The 21,146-nt window shown below is 34.6% G+C and overlaps 2 protein-coding genes and 1 long non-coding RNA gene across 3 annotated transcripts; 2 read left to right on the top strand and 1 right to left on the bottom strand.

The window, feature by feature from the left end:
• The first annotated feature begins 2,914 nt into the window (after window positions 1-2,914).
• LOC108806699 (uncharacterized) lies at window positions 2,915-4,976 on the top strand. Its single transcript, XM_018578871.2, has 7 exons — window positions 2,915-3,334; window positions 3,411-3,500; window positions 3,573-3,653; window positions 3,731-3,862; window positions 4,128-4,349; window positions 4,443-4,541; window positions 4,639-4,976. The coding sequence occupies exons 1-7, from the start codon at window positions 3,113-3,115 to the stop codon at window positions 4,798-4,800; spliced, it is 1,008 nt and encodes a 335-aa protein (XP_018434373.1). The 5' UTR covers window positions 2,915-3,112; the 3' UTR covers window positions 4,801-4,976.
• Window positions 4,977-17,716: 12,740 nt separating this feature from the next.
• On the bottom strand, window positions 17,717-19,794 carry LOC108809987 (uncharacterized). The gene is made up of 3 exons (XR_001942941.2): window positions 19,387-19,794; window positions 19,196-19,282; window positions 17,717-18,770 (listed from the first exon to the last, which is right to left on the bottom strand). It is a non-coding gene; the product is annotated as an uncharacterized LOC108809987 (long non-coding RNA).
• A 213-nt stretch (window positions 19,795-20,007) lies between these two features.
• On the top strand, window positions 20,008-21,105 carry LOC108806726 (uncharacterized). Its single transcript, XM_018578910.2, has 4 exons — window positions 20,008-20,191; window positions 20,289-20,371; window positions 20,439-20,684; window positions 20,762-21,105. The coding sequence occupies exons 1-4, from the start codon at window positions 20,068-20,070 to the stop codon at window positions 20,954-20,956; spliced, it is 648 nt and encodes a 215-aa protein (XP_018434412.1). The 5' UTR covers window positions 20,008-20,067; the 3' UTR covers window positions 20,957-21,105.
• Window positions 21,106-21,146: the final 41 nt, after the last annotated feature.

The following is a 21,146-nucleotide window of genomic DNA, read 5'->3' as shown; positions in this document are numbered from 1 at the left end:
AAAATTCAAATCTGAAAAACCGAACCGATCACGATCCGAAAGAGTAATACCAAACCCGAACAATAATTGATTAAATATCCAAATTATTCAAAATTTTGATATTTAGACAACCGAAACCATAACCAATTCGAACCGAAGTATTTTGGATATACATATTAATTATTTTTAGTTTTATTGTATATAAAAACATCCAGAATATATATGATACTTTTAGGTTGGTTTAAATATTTAAAAATATATAAAAATAGTCAAAAATAAATATCTAACATAGTGAAAGTACACTCAAAACACCAAAAAATATTTAAAATAATTATTGATTATTGATCCAAAATTTAAACCAAACCAATTTATATGTTAAGTTTAGATATTCTGACATATATTATTCAGATTTATATACAATATATTATTTTATTTATAGATTTTAAGAAATTCAAAATATATAATGAATTTTAAAAATTAATTTAAATGGGTTATTTGAACCTGAACTGAACCCGCAAAAATCCGAATATAATTCGAACTAAAATTTAAAAGTATCTGAATGGGGCTGAAATCTTTGACTCCGAAAACCCAAAACCCAAACAGATCCGAAACGAACCTAAATGGATACCTGAACGCCCAGTCCTTGTCATAATTCGAACTGAAATTTAGAAATATATGAATGGGGCTGAAATCTTTGACCACGGAAACCCGAAACCCAAAGAGATCTGAAACGAACCGAAGCGGAATAAATACATGAACGCCCAACCCTAGTCACTATTATGTATCATATATATGTCATCGTATAATTAATTGTATTGGTCCATCATATAAATAATCATATAATTAATAGTATTTTATATGTATCATCTTATAAATAATCACATATATTATATTCTTAAAGTTTAATATGAAATATAAAAACCATAATTTAAGTTGGTATATGAAATTAATCTTTTTGTTGTATTTTTTATATATATATTGAAAACATTTTTAATAATGGTTATTGTAAAATATTTTAATAATTTTTTTTTTTGAATATATGCATATTTTAAATCAATTTTTGATATAAATCAACTTTAATTATTATTTTGATTTGAAATATGTATATAAACAATGTTTTTAGATTATTTTAGGCAAAACAATGTTTTTAGATAATTAGATTAGTCCATTTTGTATATTTTAAAACTGATATACTTTTATCCATGTTTCAAAATTTTAATATTTTGCATTATTTTTTTATGAATTATTATTAATTTTATGATATATTTTTCTTAAAAATTGAACTCTTGAAATTTTTATATTTGACTAAACAAAATAAGTTAATAATATTGTTTTTAAAAATTGTTATATATAATATACTATTTATATTTCAGTTTGTGTTTTTATTTTCACCATAAAGAATTGTAAATAAAAAGAAATATAAAAAGAAGGTTGTTTAATTTATTGTAAAAACAATGGCTAAATTTTTTAATAAAAAGAATTATTAATATTATTCATGTTTCCAAATAATTCTCATTTGTTATTAATTTATTTAAAATACAATTGATTAAATGTGTAAATAAAAGAAAGTACACATCTCTACTATCCATGTTTCCAAATATATCTCATTTATTCTACTATTCATATTTCTAAACATATCTCATTTATTCTACTATCCTTGTTTCCAAACAATCAAATTGTGTACTTCAACTTTAATAATATAGATAATATAGATGATTTATTCTTAACAACCCCAAACCAAAACGATTAAACCGACATAAAATTTACACTCTGGCATACTTTCTTCTTGCTCCTCATCACTTTAGCATACTTTTTTTTTTGCCGTCTACTATTATTAAGATGGGCCAAAAAGGCCAAGAAAACAAGAGATATACAAAGAAAGCCCAACCCTGGGCAACAACACAAACAAAACAAGCAGGCCCATCAGGCCATAAACCAATTCCAGCCCAAAACCGAAAAGGTAACCCGAACCACCGCGCACCGCTCAACGTGGAGAGACGACACGCCAACGGCACATGTGGCGAGAAAAACGAACCGTCACCATCAAAATTGGCTTGGAATCACCGCCGGGACCGCTAAACGTTTCTCCACCGGAGCAAGACCACCATCATCGTCTACGCATGAAAGTCGCCACCGTTACAATCCAATCATCGGACCACCGGATTCCACCGGGAAATACAACTCGAACACTGAAATCCACTTTCAACGACAGTGTTAAAAGTCTCGGGCTTCAGTTTCTTCTAGACAAACGCCGCAGCAGAGAGAGAGCTTCATCAATTGAAGCAATATCCCATCCAAGCTCGGCCACCCCACATGAAAACGAACCTCAACAGCGCGAGCACTTCCACAGGACACGACGATAGCCGGCGACCACCTCCGAGAAAGAAAACGGCGCAGCCCCATAGTCAACAAGCCAACCATCCATCTATCGGTAGATGTGATGTTGGGAACAAAACCCGGCGACGGTGATGCTCGAGAAGCCACCGCATCCCGGCAGAAGAAAAAACCAAAGGAAAGGGAGCGCAACTGTCCCATCTCCGCCGATAAAAACATGCAGCAAAGAAAAGAAAAGAAACATAGCCGGACCGACGGCAGCTGTGAGAACCAAAACCGTTGGTCGGAAGCAAAGATCACGGCGGCGGTTCTTAGAGAGAGGTCAGAGCGAGTTTGCTAGAGAGAGAATTTTTTCTCACACAGGTTAATAAATCTTTAACATACTTTTCCAATGTCACATACTAATCAAAATGTATTACAAACAAATCAATCAAATCCATTAGTACATCTAATTACAAATACATTAAATTTCATTGAATTCTTTCAATTAAGTAAAAACTCTGAATATAGATCGGATTTCAATGTATTGTTGGTTTGATTGGTTCAGTGGTTTTTGCTGGTATTTAAATGGTTTTGACGGTTTCTTTTGCAGCTCTGGTCCAGTTTTCTTTTTAAAAGAGTCGAAGAAATCAATGGACAAGATCATCACTTTTGTCGGGTTTTTTTTTTTTATGTTCTTCCACCGCGTGCCTAATCCTTTCCTCTTTGGATGATAAAACCCCAACCTGCCAGCGAACAAACAAGCTTTCTCAAATCGATTAAGGCGATCGTAATTGGAACATAGATTAGGGTTTCGAAGATGTGCTCGTTAACGATTCAGTTCTCGCTCTTACAATCACTGTCTCGCCCCTCCTCGTTATTTTCATCCAACCTTGAACCTAAACTGTCTACTTCCTCTGTGAGCTTCCCATTGAAGATGAAGCCGAGAATTTGCAGTAAAAATTTGGTTCTGAGAGTTAAGGCTCATGGTTCGTCAAATAATCAGCCCTCTGAAGAGTTCACACCTCCCAGTGGCAATCTGGTAAATTACTAATTTTGGGTCGTTTAGCTGCAGCTTCTTCACTGTTCGTAAACCTAATTCGTTACTTTTGATAAAGCCCAAAACCCGGAGGGACATTTTACTCGAGTATGTTCAGAATGTGAAACCGGAGTTTATGGAGTTGTTCGTTAAACGCGCGCCTAAACATGTAAGCTTCTGATTTATTTTGAAGAAGAGCTAGAACTTGTGATTTTATATGTTTCTTGTAATGTGATATTAGGTGGTTGATGCAATGCGACATACTGTGACTAATATGATTGGAACGCTACCTCCGCAGTTTTTCTCCGTTACAGTCACCTCTGTGGGTGCTTCTCGTAATCATACGTTTCAGTAGCTGTGTCCTGTGTTTTGTATTGATGTTGCTTTTTGGTTTTATAGGTTGCTGAAAACCTGGCACAGTTGATGATGAGCGTATTGATGACCGGGTACATGTTCAGAAACACTCAATATCGTCTTGAATTGCAACAAAGTTTAGAGCAGGTTGCTCTTCCTGAACCACGTCATAAAAGGGTAACAATTTTCTAGAGAAATTTTTACTTGGCCTGTGTATGTGTAAAGGACATCTCAGAAACTATAATTAAATTTGTTAGGTTGAGATGGAACATATTGGTCTCGTTTGGTCAGTTGTTAAGACCCTTCTTGCGTTAATTTACTTCTCTTCAGTGATTTCAATGAAAAAAAAACTATCACATTCTCTCTCTGTAGCTGGATTATGTGCGTGTTTGATCTCTAAAATTATTTAAGTGATTCTGGTTTTCAATTCTGATTAAGCCAGGGGGATGATCAAGACTATGCACCTGGAACGCAAAAGAATGTATCAGGGGAAGTGATCAGATGGAATAACATTTCTGGTCCCGAGAAAATTGATGCGAAAAAGTATATCGAGCTTCTGGAAGCAGAGATCGAAGAACTGAACCGTCAAGTAGGGAGAAAATCTGCGAATGAGCAGAACGAGATTCTGGAGTATCTAAAATCTCTCGAGCCTCAAAATCTTAAGGCATGAGAAGAACTCACTCATGTATTCTTGTGAATTTGTCTCTTATCAAATAATGGTGTCTTTTCTCAATTGGAATGCTTTGAATTTTCGTAGGAGCTTACAAGCACTGCAGGCAAAGATGTTGCTGTGGCTATGAATGCATTTATCAACCGGCTTCTAGCTGTATCAGACACAGATCCAAAGCAAATGAAGGTCTAGTGTCATCAACTTCTTTAGCTGAATCTTTGTTCTTCGTTTTGTTTTGTTATATAACGTGACTGATATCAATGCCTTGGTGGTGGCTACACAGACGAATGTGACAGAGACAAGCGCAACGGACCTTGCAAAATTGTTGTATTGGCTAATGGTGGTTGGTTATAGCATTCGCAATATTGAGGTCCGGTTTGATATGGAACGTGTGCTTGGTAGTCATGCGAAGCTCGCCGAGTTGCCTCCTGGTGAAATTATTTGAAAACCCAGAGCTTTTTTCTCTCCAAAAGAACTCAGATTTCGTGATTGCTATTTTTAAATTGATCAAACTGAATTTTCGGATAAGAACAATTGTGTAACATCCGATTTGTAGTATACAGAAAAATTTAAAATTTTGATTTGGTTGGAATAATAGAAGGATAAGCGATTTATTCCTGATTTAAGATATTGTGCGGTTACGGAGAAAATTCATAATGCTAGAAACCTATTAGCCATAGACTGTTAGGTGTTACAAATGGTATCAAAACTAAAACCAAGTTCAAACGAGTGTGGAGTCTTATGTGAAATCAATCTAACATGAATACATTGCTCTAAAAGAATGGTAACGTGAGTGAATTGTAACATCATGATTTATAGTATATGGAAATATTTAAGAGTTATAACATCATGAATTCCTATGAGGGTTATCAGTACTATGTTATAGTACCAAAGTGCATTTACCTATAGTATATGGAACGATTGAACGTCGCACAAAAAAAAAAATGGAACGATTGAACCATTGTCTTTGCCTGTGTTTCAGTTAGTTTTTGCAATTGCAAAAATCTTTCAATAAAAACCTATTTCAAATAACCCACCAACAATTCTAGTACGCTGAATTCAGCTTTGAAACATGTCTCCTAACAACGCTCCTAACACCTCTTTCAAAAACCATCACCCAGAATTTAAAAAAATTTCATCCACCACATCAGATGGAAAGAGATGAAACTAAGCAGAGGGTGTTGACATAAGCTTGAGATAACTTAGGAGAGAAGTTATCCTATGAGATTAGGATAAGAGTTATCTATAAAGTTGTTGTTATCTTAATGAGTTTAAGATTTATCTTGTGTTGTTTTACCTAATGATATTAAGAGTTGTCATGACTATATAAAGAGATGTAACATGACTTGAGAAGTTGTGAGTTTGAGATTAATATAAGTGAGTACTTATTGAGGAATTCTTGGTGTCTTGTGTTTACGTTTCAATAAGTGGTATCAGAGCATTATTGAAAGCTTAAACAAAAACTTCCGAGAAAGACAAAGTAAGCACTGAGAGACGACAGAGATATGGGAGACAAGGATATAGTTGTGGCGACAAGCAAACCAAAGGGAAGTAGACTTTCTGCAATCCAATGTCCGATGCTTACCACCACAAACTACACAGTGTGGAGTATGCGGATGGATGTGATGCTCAAAGTACATATGGTGTGGGAAACAATAGAACCAGGAATAGATGATGGAGATAAGAACAATATGGCTCGAGCTCTACTGTTTCAGTCCATCCCAGAAGGGCTACTACTACAATTTGGTACTCTTAAGACAGCAAAAGAAGTTTGGGAGGCAATAAAACAGAGACATATAGGAGCTGACCGGGTGCGTGAAGCTAGGCTGCAGACATTAATGGATGACTTCCAAAGACTAAAGATGAAAGACACAGAGACTATAGACGAGTTCTCTGGAAGGATCACAGAGATATCTTCAAAATCTTCAGCCTTAGGAGAAACAATTGATGAGCCAAAGCTAGTAAAGAAGTTTCTTCATAGCCTACCAAAGAAGAAGTACATACAGATTATTGCTGCTCTTGAACAGGTTCTCAACCTTAATACCACTAGCTTTGAGGACATAGTGGGAAGACTGAAAGCATATGAGGAGCGAATTCAAGATGAGGATCATAATGAGGAGCAAGGAAAGCTCATGTATGCGAACATGGATGCTCAAGGAGACCAAGATGGTGGTAGTGGACGAGGAAGAGGACAAGGTGGACGTTTCTCAGGTCTTAGAGGAAGAGGACGGGGAAGGTACAATAATCAGAGAGACTGGAAACAAGGACGAGATACCTCGAAAGTTGTATGCTATCGTTGTGACAAAACTGGTCACTATGCGTATAACTGTCCTGACCGTTTACTGAAGCTTCAAGAGACACAGGAGAATGATGATGAAAGCACTCGAGAAGCAGAGGAGTTGATGGTCAATGAGGTAGTTTATCTAAACGAGCAGAAAGTCACACCAAGCAAGTTTGATATACACACTGATCAAGACAACATCTGGTACTTAGACAACGGAGCAAGTAACCATATGTCTGGGAATCGAGATTATTTTTCTGTGATCGATGAGAAGGTGACAGGAAAAGTGAGATTCGGGGATGACTCTCGAATTGATATAAAGGGTAAAGGATCGATAGTGTTCATAAGCAAAGATGGAAAGAGAAAAGTCTTGAGCAACGTATATTACATTCCGGAGTTGAGAAGTAACATCGTCAGCCTAGGGCAAGCAACAGAGGCTGGATGTGACGTACGAATGAAGGAAGACTATCTCACGCTATATGATCAAGAAGGAAAACTACTTGTGAAGGCTATAAGGTCCAGAAATCGGCTATACAAGGTAGTCATGGAAGTTGATAATACTAAATGTTTGCTTCTAAGACAGGACAGTGATTCTACTCTTTGGCACTCAAGACTTGGACATGTGGGGCTAGAGAACATGAAGTCGATGATGAGAAAGAAGATGGTTACTGGTATACCTAACATACGAGTAGAGAAGGAGAAGTGTGCATCATGTTTTCTAGGAAAACAGACTAGGACAAGCTTTCCAAACGCAACTTCGTTTCGTGCTTCACAAGCTCTGGAACTCGTACATGGTGATCTCTGCGGGCCAATATCACCATCAACGGCAGGAGGTAATAAATATATCTTCGTTCTAATTGATGACCACACACGCTACATGTGGTCAATCCTGTTGCAAGAGAAGAGCGAAGCTTTTGCTAAGTTTCAAAGGTTTAAAGAATTGGTTGAGAGAGAAACTGGAGAGAAAATTAAGATTTTCAGAACAGACAGAGGAGGGGAATTCACATCAAACGAGTTCAAGAGTTTCTGTGATAGTCAAGGGATACAACGTCACCTCACCGCACCTTATTCCCCACAACAAAATGGGGTTGTTGAGAGGCGAAACCGGACTTTGATGGAGATGACGAGAAGTATCATGAAAGCTATGGAGGTACCAAACTATTTATGGGGAGAAGGAGTGAGACATTCGACTTATGTTATCAACCGAGTGGCAACCCGTACGCTTAAAGTCATGACTCCATACGAATGCTTGAAGAAGAAAAAGCCAAACGTTGAACACTTACGTGTTTTTGGCTGTGTCTGTTTTGCAAGAAGTGAAGCACCGTATCTGAGAAAGCTAGATGACAGGTCTAGAACGTTGGTGCATCTAGGAGTGGAGCCAGGGTCAAAGGCGTATCGCTTATATGATCCGATCAACCGGAAGATAGTAGTAAGCCGGGATGTGGTTTTTGATGAAAACAGAGTATGGAAGTGGAACTCAAGCAAGAAGGAGAAGCAAAACTCGGTAATGATCACACTCCCAGAGATCCAAACTCGAGAAGAAACTGATAAAGCTGCTGAAAGTTCTAGCGAGGAAGATGAAGTAACTAGTGATACTGAGATAGAAGAAGAAACAGAGGAGCATCCGATGGTAAGAAGATCAGCAAGAGAAAGTGTCAAGCCCAGATACTTGGAAGACTATGTGCTATTATCTGAGTCAATGGAGGAAGCAGAGCGGATTCTTTTGACCATTAATGAAGAGCCATGGGACTGGAATGAGGCCAGAACAGAGAAGGTATGGAGAGACGCATGTGAAGAGGAAATAAGCTCAATAAAAAAGAACCATACATGGACTCTTGTTGACCTTCCGGCTGGGTGTAAGGCAATTGGTTTGAAGTGGATCTTCAAAGTGAAACATAATGCAGATGGAAGCATAAATAAGTACAAAGCTAGACTCGTTGCAAAGGGTTATGTTCAGCGTTACGGAGTGGACTTTGAGGAGGTATTTGCTCCTGTGGCTAGGATGGAGACAGTACGAGTAATCATTGCATTAGCTGCATCTAATAGATGGGAGATACATCACCTTGATGTAAAAACAGCCTTCCTCCATGGCGAGCTACAAGAGGAAGTGTTTGTTTCTCAACCTGAGGGGTTCAAGATAAAAGGAAGTGAGAGCAAAGTCTATAAGTTACATAAGGCTTTGTATGGTTTGAAGCAAGCCCCGAGGGCATGGAATATCAAGCTAAATCGGATTCTGAAGGAGCTTAAATTTGTCAAGTCATCTAAAGAACCGTCTCTGTTTCGAAGAAGAATGCCTAACTCACTGCTACTTGTAGCAGTTTATGTTGATGATTTGCTGGTTACAGGTTCGAGTCTAGAAGATATATGCGAGTTCAAACAAGAGATGGCACTAAAGTTTGAGATGAGTGATCTCGGGAAGCTCAACTATTATCTTGGCATCGAGGTTCTTCAGGTACAAGGAGGAGTAGTTCTGAAACAAGAACGATATGCTGTCAAGATCTTGGAGGAGACGGGGATGGCTGAGTGCAATGCGGTTCATATTCCAATGGAAGTAGGGCTCAAACTATCTAAAGCGACCTCTGAAGAAGCAATCAATGAAAGGGCGTTTAGAAGAAATATTGGATGTCTACGATATCTAATTCATACGAGACCTGATCTAGCTCAGAGTGTTGGGGTCCTAAGCCGCTATATGCATGATCCTAAGACGTCACATGGAGCTGCGCTCAAACAGGTCTTACGTTATCTAAAGGGAACGACTTCTCTTGGTTTGTTCTACAGGAATGATGGAAGACAGGAGCTCGTAGGGTACAGCGATGCAAGTTACAATGTGGATCCAGATGATGGGAAGAGCACTACAGGACATATCTTCTATTTGAACGAGTGTCCGATAAGTTGGTGTTCACAGAAGCAAGAAATCGTTGCACTCTCTTCCTGTGAAGCTGAGTTTATGGCAGCCACTGAGACTGCAAAACAAGCGTTGTGGTTACATGAACTGCTTGAGGAGATTACAGAAGACAAGGAGAATAAAGTGGTCATTCGCTGTGATAACAAGTCGACAATTGCATTGACCAAGAACCCGGTGTTCCATGGGAGGAGCAAACACATTCACAGGCGCTTTCATTTCATAAGAGAATGCGTGGAAGATGGACTTGTGATCGTAGAGCATGTAGCAGGGAAGCTGCAAAAGGCTGATATCCTAACTAAGGCACTTGGGAAGATCAGTTTCAAAGAGATGAGAGAAATGATTGGAGTGCAAAGTGTGTCTAAAGATGATCTCAAGCTTAAGGGGGAGATTGTTGACATAAGCTTGAGATAACTTAGGAGAGAAGTTATCATATGAGATTAGGATAAGAGTTATCTATAAAGTTGTTGTTATCTTAATGAGTTTAGGATTTATCTTGTGTTGTTTTACCTAATGATATTAGGAGTTGTCATGACTATATAAAGAGATGTAACATGACTTGAGAAGTTGTGAGTTTGAGATTAATATAAGTGAGTACTTATTGAGGAATTCTTGGTGTCTTGTGTTTACGTTTCAATAGAGGGATGAAGTAGTTTCCATGTTTTAGAACCGACTTGTCCATGTTTTAGATCGTTTTTGAAATAGTGTACAATGTATTTTCAAACCAAACAAAAATTATAAAAACGTTTCATGATAACTTAAAAGTTTCTATATACTAGATTTTGTAATCATGATTTGGAATCACGGATTAATTGTCTGGAAGTCGAGTCAATGCGGTTATAGATGGAAATATCAAATTGAACAGGCACTTTCGAGACCAGATAAATTACTATGATTATATTCAGCATAGTAGAGCATCCCAACCCTACTTCTTGATACAAAGTGGGGGATCATAGCTAGTGAAGAGAGGATATTTTCAAACAAGTATATAAAATTTAACATCTGGAAGAAAATATTGTCAAGTAGCTTATGGAACTTGATCATCATTTAGCCGGCCTTTGATATCATGCCTTAGTAACTCCGTCTATTCCTGCAAATCCTCAAGCACAAGTCTGATAAGGGGGTTTTATCTTAAATATGGCACAACAAGTAAACTGGTTCTTTGATGCTTATATGAGCAAGACCTTCATCACCGCAGAGCTCATCCTCAAGGTCTTCTTGACTCATTGCAGTATTTTCGACCATTGCACGAAAGACATCTTTTGGTGGATCAGAGTGCTCAATCATTTGCACCATGGGTTGAACATTTGCCTAAGTAAACAAAACCAGTATAAATTCACTATACAGGATAGACCAAGAGGCTACTGGAAAGAATAAAAGCTGAGCCGAACCAAAAACTGACATTCTTTAACTCAAAATCAAAAATTATTAAGCTAGTCCATACTAGATTCTGTTTTTCTACGATTATAGATTTTGTAATCCAAAACGAAACTAGCCGGATTGAATAAGATGTGCTACCTGTAAGGGTTGATAATAATCAGGCTGCTGTATTAGGAATATAAATTTATTAAACCAACTATTCGTTTAGCTTTTTGATCAAAAAGTTGTTTTTAATTTATTAAGAATATCCGTTTAAATCTACACATATATATATATAAATATACACAATTATGATTTAAAAACTAGATAACTTTCAAAGGGTTATTAAGATTTGTGAAGATGGTAATCATGGGATAATTTTTTATAGCTAAAATTCACCATCTCAAAGAAAGAAAAGATGCATTGAATGAAGAATTTTGCTCGAGTTCGTCGAAGGAGTTTAAAATGTCCTTCGATGCAATTAATCGATGCATCCCGTAACGGTTTACGGTTCCAAGGCGAAGAAGCTCGTACGAAAAAAACACGAATGTGGCGTGATCCAGGGATTCGTTCCACAGAACCCTCCCGAAACTTCATTCTCGTTGATGTAATCAGAGCTTGAAGAACACAATGAAATTTAGAGGTTGATGGTCAACTTTCTTAAAGACGATGAATATGGGTCATGATATTATTTTTAACAGCCTAAATAACAAATATCAAAATCTAACAATTTAAACCGTGAAGTTCACATCGATTATTGACTTTAAATCCATGAAACATTGCATTTTAATGGGGGACACCTGTCACAACGTCAGGAGACGACCTTGTGACGTGGAATCCTAGCTGGCGCGCGAAGGAATGAGATAACATATTTTTAAATATTTGATTGTGTTTGTTATTGAATACAACTATTTATTTTCTTTATTATAGATTTACATATTTTAAACTTCTTATAAACAAATTTAAATTAAAATAATTTAGCATACATATAGATCTAGATGTAGATGATGATGACGTTAATTACTGATATTATATATGTTTAAAAAATAAATTCTTATTTTAAATATTAGGAATATAAATTTATTAAATCGACTATTCGTTTAGTTGTTTTTAATCAAAAAGCTGTTTTTAATTTATTAAAAAAATATCCATTTAAATCTATATATATAAAAATATATCCAATTATAATTTAAAAACCAGATAAAATTCAAAGGAGTTATTAGGATTTGTGAAGATGATCATCACGAGATGAACCTTTTTATAGCTAAAATCCACCGTTTCAAGAAAAGATGCATTGAACGAAGAATTCTGCTTGAGTGCGTCGAAGGAGTTTAAAATGTCCTTCGATGCAATTAATCAATGCGTCCCGTAACGGTTTACGGTTCCAAGGCGAATAAGCTTGTACGAAAAGAGACGAATGTGGCGTGATCCAGAGATTCTTCCCACACAACCCTTCCGAAATTCCATTCTCGTTGATGTAGTCAGAGCTTGAAGAACACAATGAAATTTAGAGGTTGATGGTCAACTTTCTTAAAGACGATGAATATATGCTATAATTTTATTTTTAACAGCCCAAATAACAAATATCAAAAATCCAATAATTTAAACCGTGAAGCCCACATCGATTATAGACTTAGATTAATGAAACGTTGCATTTTAATGTGGAATACGTGTCACAACGTCAGAAGACGATTTTGGGACGTGGAATCCTAGGTGGCGCACTAAGGAGTGAAAGAACATATTTTTATATATATAGATAGTAAATATACCATATTGTTTTTTTCCTTACATACAATTAATAAATTACGCATACTAAATTTCTTATATTATAGATTATATAACAAAACACTAAGCAAATAATGCATGTTTATTAAGCTTTTGTAGTTGAATATTAAGTCAAAACATTAAACAAATATAAAGAAATTAGAAATGTATACAATGTAGAGTATAATAAATTATATAATAAAACTAGGATATGATCCGCGCTTTGCGCGGGGTGAAAAAACTAATAAATTATTTTACGTACGTAATATTTTTTAAATTGTTATATACATGTATAGTATGAATATGTAAAATATGATAAAAGTGAGACAATGATAACACGAATATATGCATTAGAGGATACAAATAACAAACATCATGTCTTATGTTGAAAAGTTGAGGATCGACATATTGGATTAAAATAAGATTACTTTATGGATTTGTATTTGTTTTAAAATATAAGAATCTATCTCAAGTTTGAAATGGGTCATTCACTTGAAACTTATAAGACATAATTGTTGACATAAAATAAATGCTGAATAATATTTTTAAAAACATAAATAAGACATTAAAGTACTATTAATAATAAAGCAGAAAAGGAGCGCAAAAAAATTAAAAAAAACATTAAAAAAAAAGAATTGCCACTTATAGAAATTAAACTCCATTGTCTGCAATCCTATAAAGAGAACAAATAAAGGTTAATAGTATAACTATTTACAAATTTAATTAAGAAAGGCATAGAAATTAAATATAATACCTCTTCTTGAAAGCATCGATTTCTGGAACACCGTTTGGTTCAAAAACAACTTTTGAAAATCCATCAATGTTAGTAAGCTTCTTGAAGCGATCTTGCAAAAAAATACAAAAATGTGTTATTATAATTAAAGTATATATAGGGTTGAAATATTATTTTATACAATAAGTATTAAATATTACCATCTCTCCAATTAATTTGCCAATACTGCTAGGATAAGACCTGCGCTTCCTGAATGTTTAATTCAATAAAATGAACAGCTACGTGTTTAAGTATTTGTGTGGTGTAATCCAATAATATGCTTCCTGAATGTTTAATTCAATAAAATTATGATTTTCTAAAATCCCGAAAATACTAATATACATTACTCTCACTTGAGAAAACCGGTAAATTAAATTAAGATGTAAACCACTGATCTAGCATTTTAATATTGATTTTTTATTTTTTATTATAGAATACAAATTGTGGACCAGAACCAAAAGACTTCTAGATGGTGGAATATTAATTGCATTTTCGTATTGTAAAAATTTAAACAAAAAAACGTTAACATTTTAGAGAGAGAGCGAGACACATTAACATTTACATTTTGAATAAGTCATGGTCGTAATTATAGAAATAGTTAGCTATCAATCATTAATTTGGTTTCAGTTACCACTACGTTCCATAGATTAGGTCATCAAGAACAAAAATCAGTAATTATAGTCAAAATGTAATGAAAAATCATGCTGTAAATTTGTGACATACCAATGGCAATTGATGTAAATAATCTAGTAATTTAAGGATTAATGCATAGGAAGGCTGAGGTGTATTGTGAGGAAGACACCTATGCAAAATGGCAACATGGTAATAATTCTACTCTTTAAAGGTTATTCTTTTTAATTGCTCCTCTATTAATACTAAGGGGATATATTAATAGTAAATGATAGAACCAAATTCGACAGATTTACTAAACTTTCTAGTTGAATATTATCAAAACTATACGTACACAATCATCAATTAATGATTTTTTAAACACATTAAATGATCAAACATCTAAGGAAAGCCTTAAAAGGTTATTTATTATCATATTCAAATCTATATTATTAAAGTTAAAGTACAAATTGGAGATGTTTGGAAACAAGGATAGTAGGATAAATGAGATATGTTTGGCAACATGGATAGTAGAGATGTGTACTTTCTTTTATTTACACATTTAGCCATTGTATTTTCAATAAATTAATAACAAATGAGAATTGCTTAGAAACATAAATAACATATTTAATACTTCTTTTTATTTAAACATTTAGCCATTGTTTTATAATAAATTAAACAACCTTCTTTCTATATTTCTTTTTATTTACAATTCTGTCACTATATTTACAATTCTTTATGGTGAAAATAAAAACACAAACTGAAATATAAATATTATATAAAACAATTTTTAAAAACAATATTATTACCTTATTTTAAGTCAAATATAAAAATTTCAAGAGTTTAATTTTCAAAAAAAAATTATCATAAAATTAATAATAATTCATAGAGAACTAATGCAAAAAATTAAAACTTTGAAACATGGATAAAAGTATGTCAAGAAGAAAAAAATAATGGTTTATGTTATTAATAAAAATTAGAAATCCATTATATCAGTTTTAAAATATACAAAATAGACTAATCTAATTACCTAAAAACATTGTTTTGTCTAAAATAATCATAAAATAAAATTTAAATTTTATATACATATTTGAAATCAAAATAATAATTTAAAGTTGATTTATTTCAAAAATTGATTTAAAATATGCATATATTCAAAAATTTATTTTTACTAAAATATTTTTCAATAACCATTTTTAAAAAATGTTTTCAATATATATAAAAAATACAACAAAAAGATTAATTTTATATACCAACTTAAATTATGGTTTTTATATTCACATTAAACTTTAAGAATATAATATATATGATTATTTATAAGATGATACATATAAAATACTATTACTTATATGATTATTTATATGATGGACCTTTTTTTTTTTACGACGAAATGCTATTCTATTATTTATATGATGGACCAATACGATTAATTATATGATGACATATATGATACATAATAGTGACTAGGACTGAGCATTCAGGTATCCATTCCGGTTCGTTTCGGATTTGTTTGAATTTCGGGTCTTCATGGTCAAAGATTTCAGTCTCATTCAAATATTTCTAAATTTCAGTTCGAATTATGACTAGGGCCGGGCGTTCAAGTATCCATTCGGGTTCGTTTCAGATCTGCTTGAGTTTTGGGTTTCTGAGGTCAAAGATTTCAGCCCCATTCAGATATTTCTAAATTTCAGTTCGAATTATATTCGGATCTTTGTGGGTTCACTTCGGGTTCGATAACCCATTTAAATTATTTTTTTAAATTCATTATATATTTTTAATTTCTTAAAATCTATAAATAAAATAATATATTGTATATAAATCTGAATAACATATGTCAGAATACCTAAACTTAACATATAAATTGGTTTGGTTTAAATTTTGGATCAAAAATCAATAATTATTTTAAATAGTTTTGGTCTTTTGAATGTACTTCCACTATGTTAGATATTTATATTTAATTATTTTATATATTTCAAATATTTAAACCAACCTAAAAGTATCATATATATTATGGGTGTTTTTATATACACTAAAACTAAAAATAATTAATATATATAAGTATATATATCTTTTTCGGATACATTTTGATATCCAAAAAACTTTGGTTCGAATTGGTTATGGTTTCGGCTGTCTAAATATCAAAATTTTGAATAATTTAGATATTTAATCAATTTTGGTTCGTGTTTGGTATTACTCTTTCGGATCGTGATCGGTTCGGTTCTTCAGATTAGAATTTTTTATCCAGCTTTGATATTGACATAAAAATACATAGTAATATATTTTTGAAATATACAAAATTTAGTTTAAATTACAATGTAAATATTTAATTAATATATAAATATGTCACACTGTTTAAACAAAATATCAATGTAAAAGTATTGTACAGTTGCTAACTAAAATCATTTATTTTAACAACAAGTCAAATAAATATGTTGATTGGAGAGAGAATAAAACAAAGCGAGAGAAGCACATAGTTTACCAAAAACATTATATGTGTCGAATTTATTATAAAGAAAGTTTCACTAAAATAAATACATTTAATAACTACAAACAAATAATATATTTTATAAAAGTGAAAAATAATATCCGCGCTTTCGAAGCGCGGATCAAAATCTAGTTTAGTTTTATAACATAAAGTCTTAAGCGATCAATTCAATAGTCCGCGCCTTGCAATCCTAGTAAGATCGGTTCAATCAATCTATATATTTATATAAAATCGGGTTTAAATTCCTCCTAGGGTGTCCACGTAGGCAGACAGCCTGGAAACTCCTGTGATATCATGCCGCCACGCGTCCCGTGTATCGATTCGCTTACTCTGTTTTCTAAGCTTTTAGTATAAGAACTTTGAAGCATTTAGCAAAAAAAAAAATTTGAAGCATTGATTTTTTTTTGGTTATTGTGATTTCAACCATTGTTTGATAGGGTGCAACGGTTTATGTTTGTTGTATTGTGAGCTGCTAATAGATTAGCAATTAGAATGTTTACTATGTTCTCTTATACGAATGGAAAATAATTTTGCTCTGAAACAGTCAACTAAATGTCATTTTAGTGATTAAGGTTTGCTCATATCAGAACAAGAGCTTTACTTCATCATCACTTATGAACGTGAAACATGTTAAAATTGTGGCTTTGATTGAGCTTCTATTCCTCACCTCTATTTTTATCACCGTCAGTGAAACATACTAAATGGCGCGGTCAGCAATTTCCTTATCCTCCTGGCTTACCCAGCATTTGGGACTTGCACCAACTAGGCGAATAACCACACCAATCTTTATGGAAACTCACGAAGAAGTATGATCCTGTAATGTTACTACACTTGAAAGAGTTTCAGCTTAAAGAGTTGCAGAAGATCAAGGATTTTCAGATGAGCCAAAATTTGCTAGCTTGAAGCTTTTCGTTGTTACCCTGAAGCATGTGTTGTAATGATTTAAAACAATCTGGACTTTTGCATATTGTATGTTGCTATTTGTAACTGAAGTTTGTTCTTACGTGAGGGAAAACTGCAGAGCCACTATGCAAAACGTTGTAAATAGTGAGCCTATTAGTAAAAAAAAAGTGAAAGGTCATACCCATATACTAGATACTGGTTAAAATGGTGAGAATAAAAAATAAAAAAAAACTTATTAAAACTCAGGATTAATCAGATTAGAAGTAACGAAAACGTTTTAGGCTTTGATTTTGCACCTTAAAGATCAGTTTAGCTAGAAATTCTAATCTCATCTTTTATCTTCCATGATCTCTCAACATAAAAGTAACTAAAAAGAACAGAAAATAATAAGAGAAAAAAAAAATGGAAGAGACGATCAACATAAAAGTAATTAAAAAGAACAGAAAAGAATAAGAGAAAAAGAAAAACTGGAAGAGACGATTCGGGAGGAAGAGACGTCTCTAGACAATTCATGACAATTGTCATATTGAGAGATTTTTCATAATATACCCATTCTTTTCTTCTTGCAAGCATCACTATGTTGATATTCTTATTATTTCCTGCTTGCGAACAGCTGACGATTCCAACCGTTGCATCATATAAGATGATATTTCAAAAATCTTATTGAGGCAAATTTTACTCTTTGGGAACATAATTTCTAGAAGAACAGGTGCGGCCAATGTTGACTTGGTTACTGTTATTATCCCAATGTTATCACTACAAAATCGATCATCACTACCTTATGCTTCATTGATAGATCCCGGGCTTGCTGTTCATCATCTTAGCACTCTTTCTCTTAGATTCCTTTTCTCTATAGAACACTGAAGAGAGCCGCTACTACATTGCTTGAACAACTTGCAGTTCTCTTCATTAAGCTATTGCATACAAGTTCTACTTCTTGTCCTGCTTTAGCAAGATGAGGCATTCTTCCTCCTTCTCAATCTCCTTTACCATCGAAATCAAAGATGCAAACCTTTATGTTGATGGCCTTAACTCATCCCATCTGATCAACAATGACTGGTCTTGAATGTTCTCCACGAAGAACACACACGCTAACTTAGTCTCTTCTTCACTAATGAACGATGCCAAAACTGAATAAACAAAAACTTCTTCTTGTTGTAACAATGTGAATCTCTTGTCTCATTCCACTCGACGCTTCTTCATTACATCAGACATGTTTCTCACTTGTTTCTTTAACTCTCAGATCCTAGATTCCTCTTTTCTCACCCTCTCATCCGATTTGTTCACCAAATCCATCAACGCTTGACGGTCTTGATAATAAAGAAAGCATTCTCTTTCGCCTGAAACACGTGAAATAGACAGCATAATCAACAAAAGGTGTCAAACTAAATGTAATTTCACAGCAAAATCTACCTATTGAACCAAATTTATGTGATGTCCTCTCAGATAAAAACTATTTTATATTAAATTTATGTGATCCTGCTGAAGAGTGAAAATAAAATTTCGATATAAAACTTTGAGAACTCTGGGATTCAACGCCTGATTATGTTTTTCAACCACGAAGATCATGCTCCTCCTAGACGACAGCTTTAGTTTTAAACTAAGATGATCAAACACATGTAGGAAAAGAAACTACAAACAGTTTCATGATTCTATCTCTAATTGGCTCGTTAAAGATTTGGAAACAAAAGGCTGTCTGTTATGAGTATAAACGCCGGCGTTAGTTTTAAACTAAGATGAGCATGAAGTTTAAGAACAGAATCACCTTAGCAGGTGTATGGCCACACCCAGCTCTCCACCGCGCTCGCTACCCAAAATGAGAGACCTTGACGGTTGAAGAACAGCAGCAAGCCTGCAAATCAGAGAGAACGATTGATGGGTTAGCCATTATACTAAAATAAAAATCCTAGAAATATTAAGACTTGTGAGGATGATGCTAAAGGGTTGAAGGCTGACCTTTTTATAGATTGAGATCCACAATCTGGAAGAGAGATAAGAAGCATTGAATGATTAATCATCATGATCGTGGGAGAAGCATTGTATTTCCTAATGTTTAGGGGGAGAAAGTTAGCCGAACCGACACGAAGAAAACTCCACAACGTTAAACCACAAACACCGTTACAGAATCTAGACAGTCTCGGTGCCGATCGAAGACGAACGAAGAACACGAAGGAGAGCTTTTGATTGGGGTTTCGTAGGAGACTGTGTCGATGGGCCGCAGAAGAAGGTCTGGAAGCACTGGACGAAGCCCACCGCGAAGCCTGTAACCATAAATCAAAGCTTTAGTGAAACGGTGCGGATCTGATGTGTCGACACAGCAGAGCTCCTATTTATGACGTGACATCTGAGCTGGCATCCCCAGAAAAGATGAAAAGCTTCTTTTATATATAAAGATAGATTGATGTATTGTTTTTGTGTAAAAAAAATTGTGGTGTTGTGTTATTTGGATAACTATGTAATGCATGGCTGCTATGGAAAGAAAAATGTTGAATAAGCGGGGGCCGGGCCCATTGGGTTTCAGCCCGTTTCAATGTCACAGTGTGAAACGACCAAAAAAGAAAGAAATAGAACAAAGATACTAATTTTCAAAGAAGGAAAAAAACAAAATCTGCTTCTCTGTTAGCTCAAAGATCAACCATGGAAGCTACCGCCCTAAGCTCTGCGGCCACCATCGTCTCTTCCTCATCTTCGTCGCTATCCATCTTCTCTCCGAAGAAGAGAACACACTCATCTTTTCCGAGAATCGTCCGGCTTTCGATGAGTAAACAAACTTATGCATAACTTCTATTCCATTGCTTAATTATCATCTCTCAGGCTTTACTTTGATTATTTTTTATTTTTTATTTTTTTATATTCAGAGGACGACAAAGATTATGATCCCAAATCCGAATCGGATTCATTGAGCCTCGTTCCTCTATTCCAAAATCGAACTCTCTCGAATGTAAAATCTCGATCTCAAACATAGGTTTACTCTTTTCAATTTTTTTTTTTGAAATTTGGATTTGTAGGATGAGGCCATGGGATTGGTCTTGAGCGCCGCGTCCGTCAGAGGCTGGACTACCGGTTCCGGGATGGAGGGGCCGTCTCTTCCGGCCAAGGCCGATGTGGAGACGGTTTCAACATTTCCTTGGTCACTATTCACGAAATCGCCACGTAGGCGTATGCGCGTCGCCTTCACTTGCAACGTTTGTGGACAGAGAACTACACGAGCCATAAATCCACATGCTTACACTGACGGCACCGTCTTCGTGCAGGTTATCTTCCAGAAAAAGTACAATTAACAACTAGCAAGTTATGGACTGAGAGTAAATAGTATTTGTTGGTGATGCAGTGCTGCGGATGCAATGTGTTCCATAAGCTGGTGGATAATCTGAACTTGTTTCATGAGGTGAAGTATTATGTGAGCTCTAGTTCCAACTACCAAGATGCAAAGTGGGATCTTGGGGGATTCAATCTCTTCCAGATGGGCGACGATACTGATGATGATGGCGGCGTTGACGGCCACGATGACTCCTTCCCTCTTTAAAGACGTTGGGGGCTAATCAATAATTTGTGCAAACGAATGTCATATGTATATCTCTGTATATAGCTATCATCTAGCATGAATAACACCTTTGAAGTATCTCTGTTCCCATTAATAATAAAGTGGTCATATATATGTCAATGTTAAGAATCCGGCATTGCTTCCTTGTCTTGGAATGACTGTATTCTGATTT

This window comes from Raphanus sativus, chromosome 6 (genome assembly GCF_000801105.2).
Source record: "Raphanus sativus cultivar WK10039 chromosome 6, ASM80110v3, whole genome shotgun sequence".
Lineage (NCBI taxonomy): Eukaryota > Viridiplantae > Streptophyta > Magnoliopsida > Brassicales > Brassicaceae > Raphanus > Raphanus sativus.
The sequence above is the reverse complement of the archived record's forward strand: the minus strand, read 5'-3'. Positions and strand labels throughout refer to the sequence as shown.

Coding starts and splice junctions, on each gene's coding strand:
- LOC108806699 (XM_018578871.2), top strand. CDS start 3,113: ATGTGCTCGTTAACGATTCAGTTCTCGCTCTTACAATCACTGTCTCGC. Junction 3,501..3,572: donor TTAAACGCGCGCCTAAACAT/GTAAGCTTCTGA, acceptor ATGTGATATTAG/GTGGTTGATGCAATGCGACA. Junction 4,542..4,638: donor CAGATCCAAAGCAAATGAAG/GTCTAGTGTCAT, acceptor GTGGCTACACAG/ACGAATGTGACAGAGACAAG.
- LOC108806726 (XM_018578910.2), top strand. CDS start 20,068: ATGGAAGCTACCGCCCTAAGCTCTGCGGCCACCATCGTCTCTTCCTCA. Junction 20,372..20,438: donor AAAATCGAACTCTCTCGAAT/GTAAAATCTCGA, acceptor TTGGATTTGTAG/GATGAGGCCATGGGATTGGT. Junction 20,685..20,761: donor ACGGCACCGTCTTCGTGCAG/GTTATCTTCCAG, acceptor TTGGTGATGCAG/TGCTGCGGATGCAATGTGTT.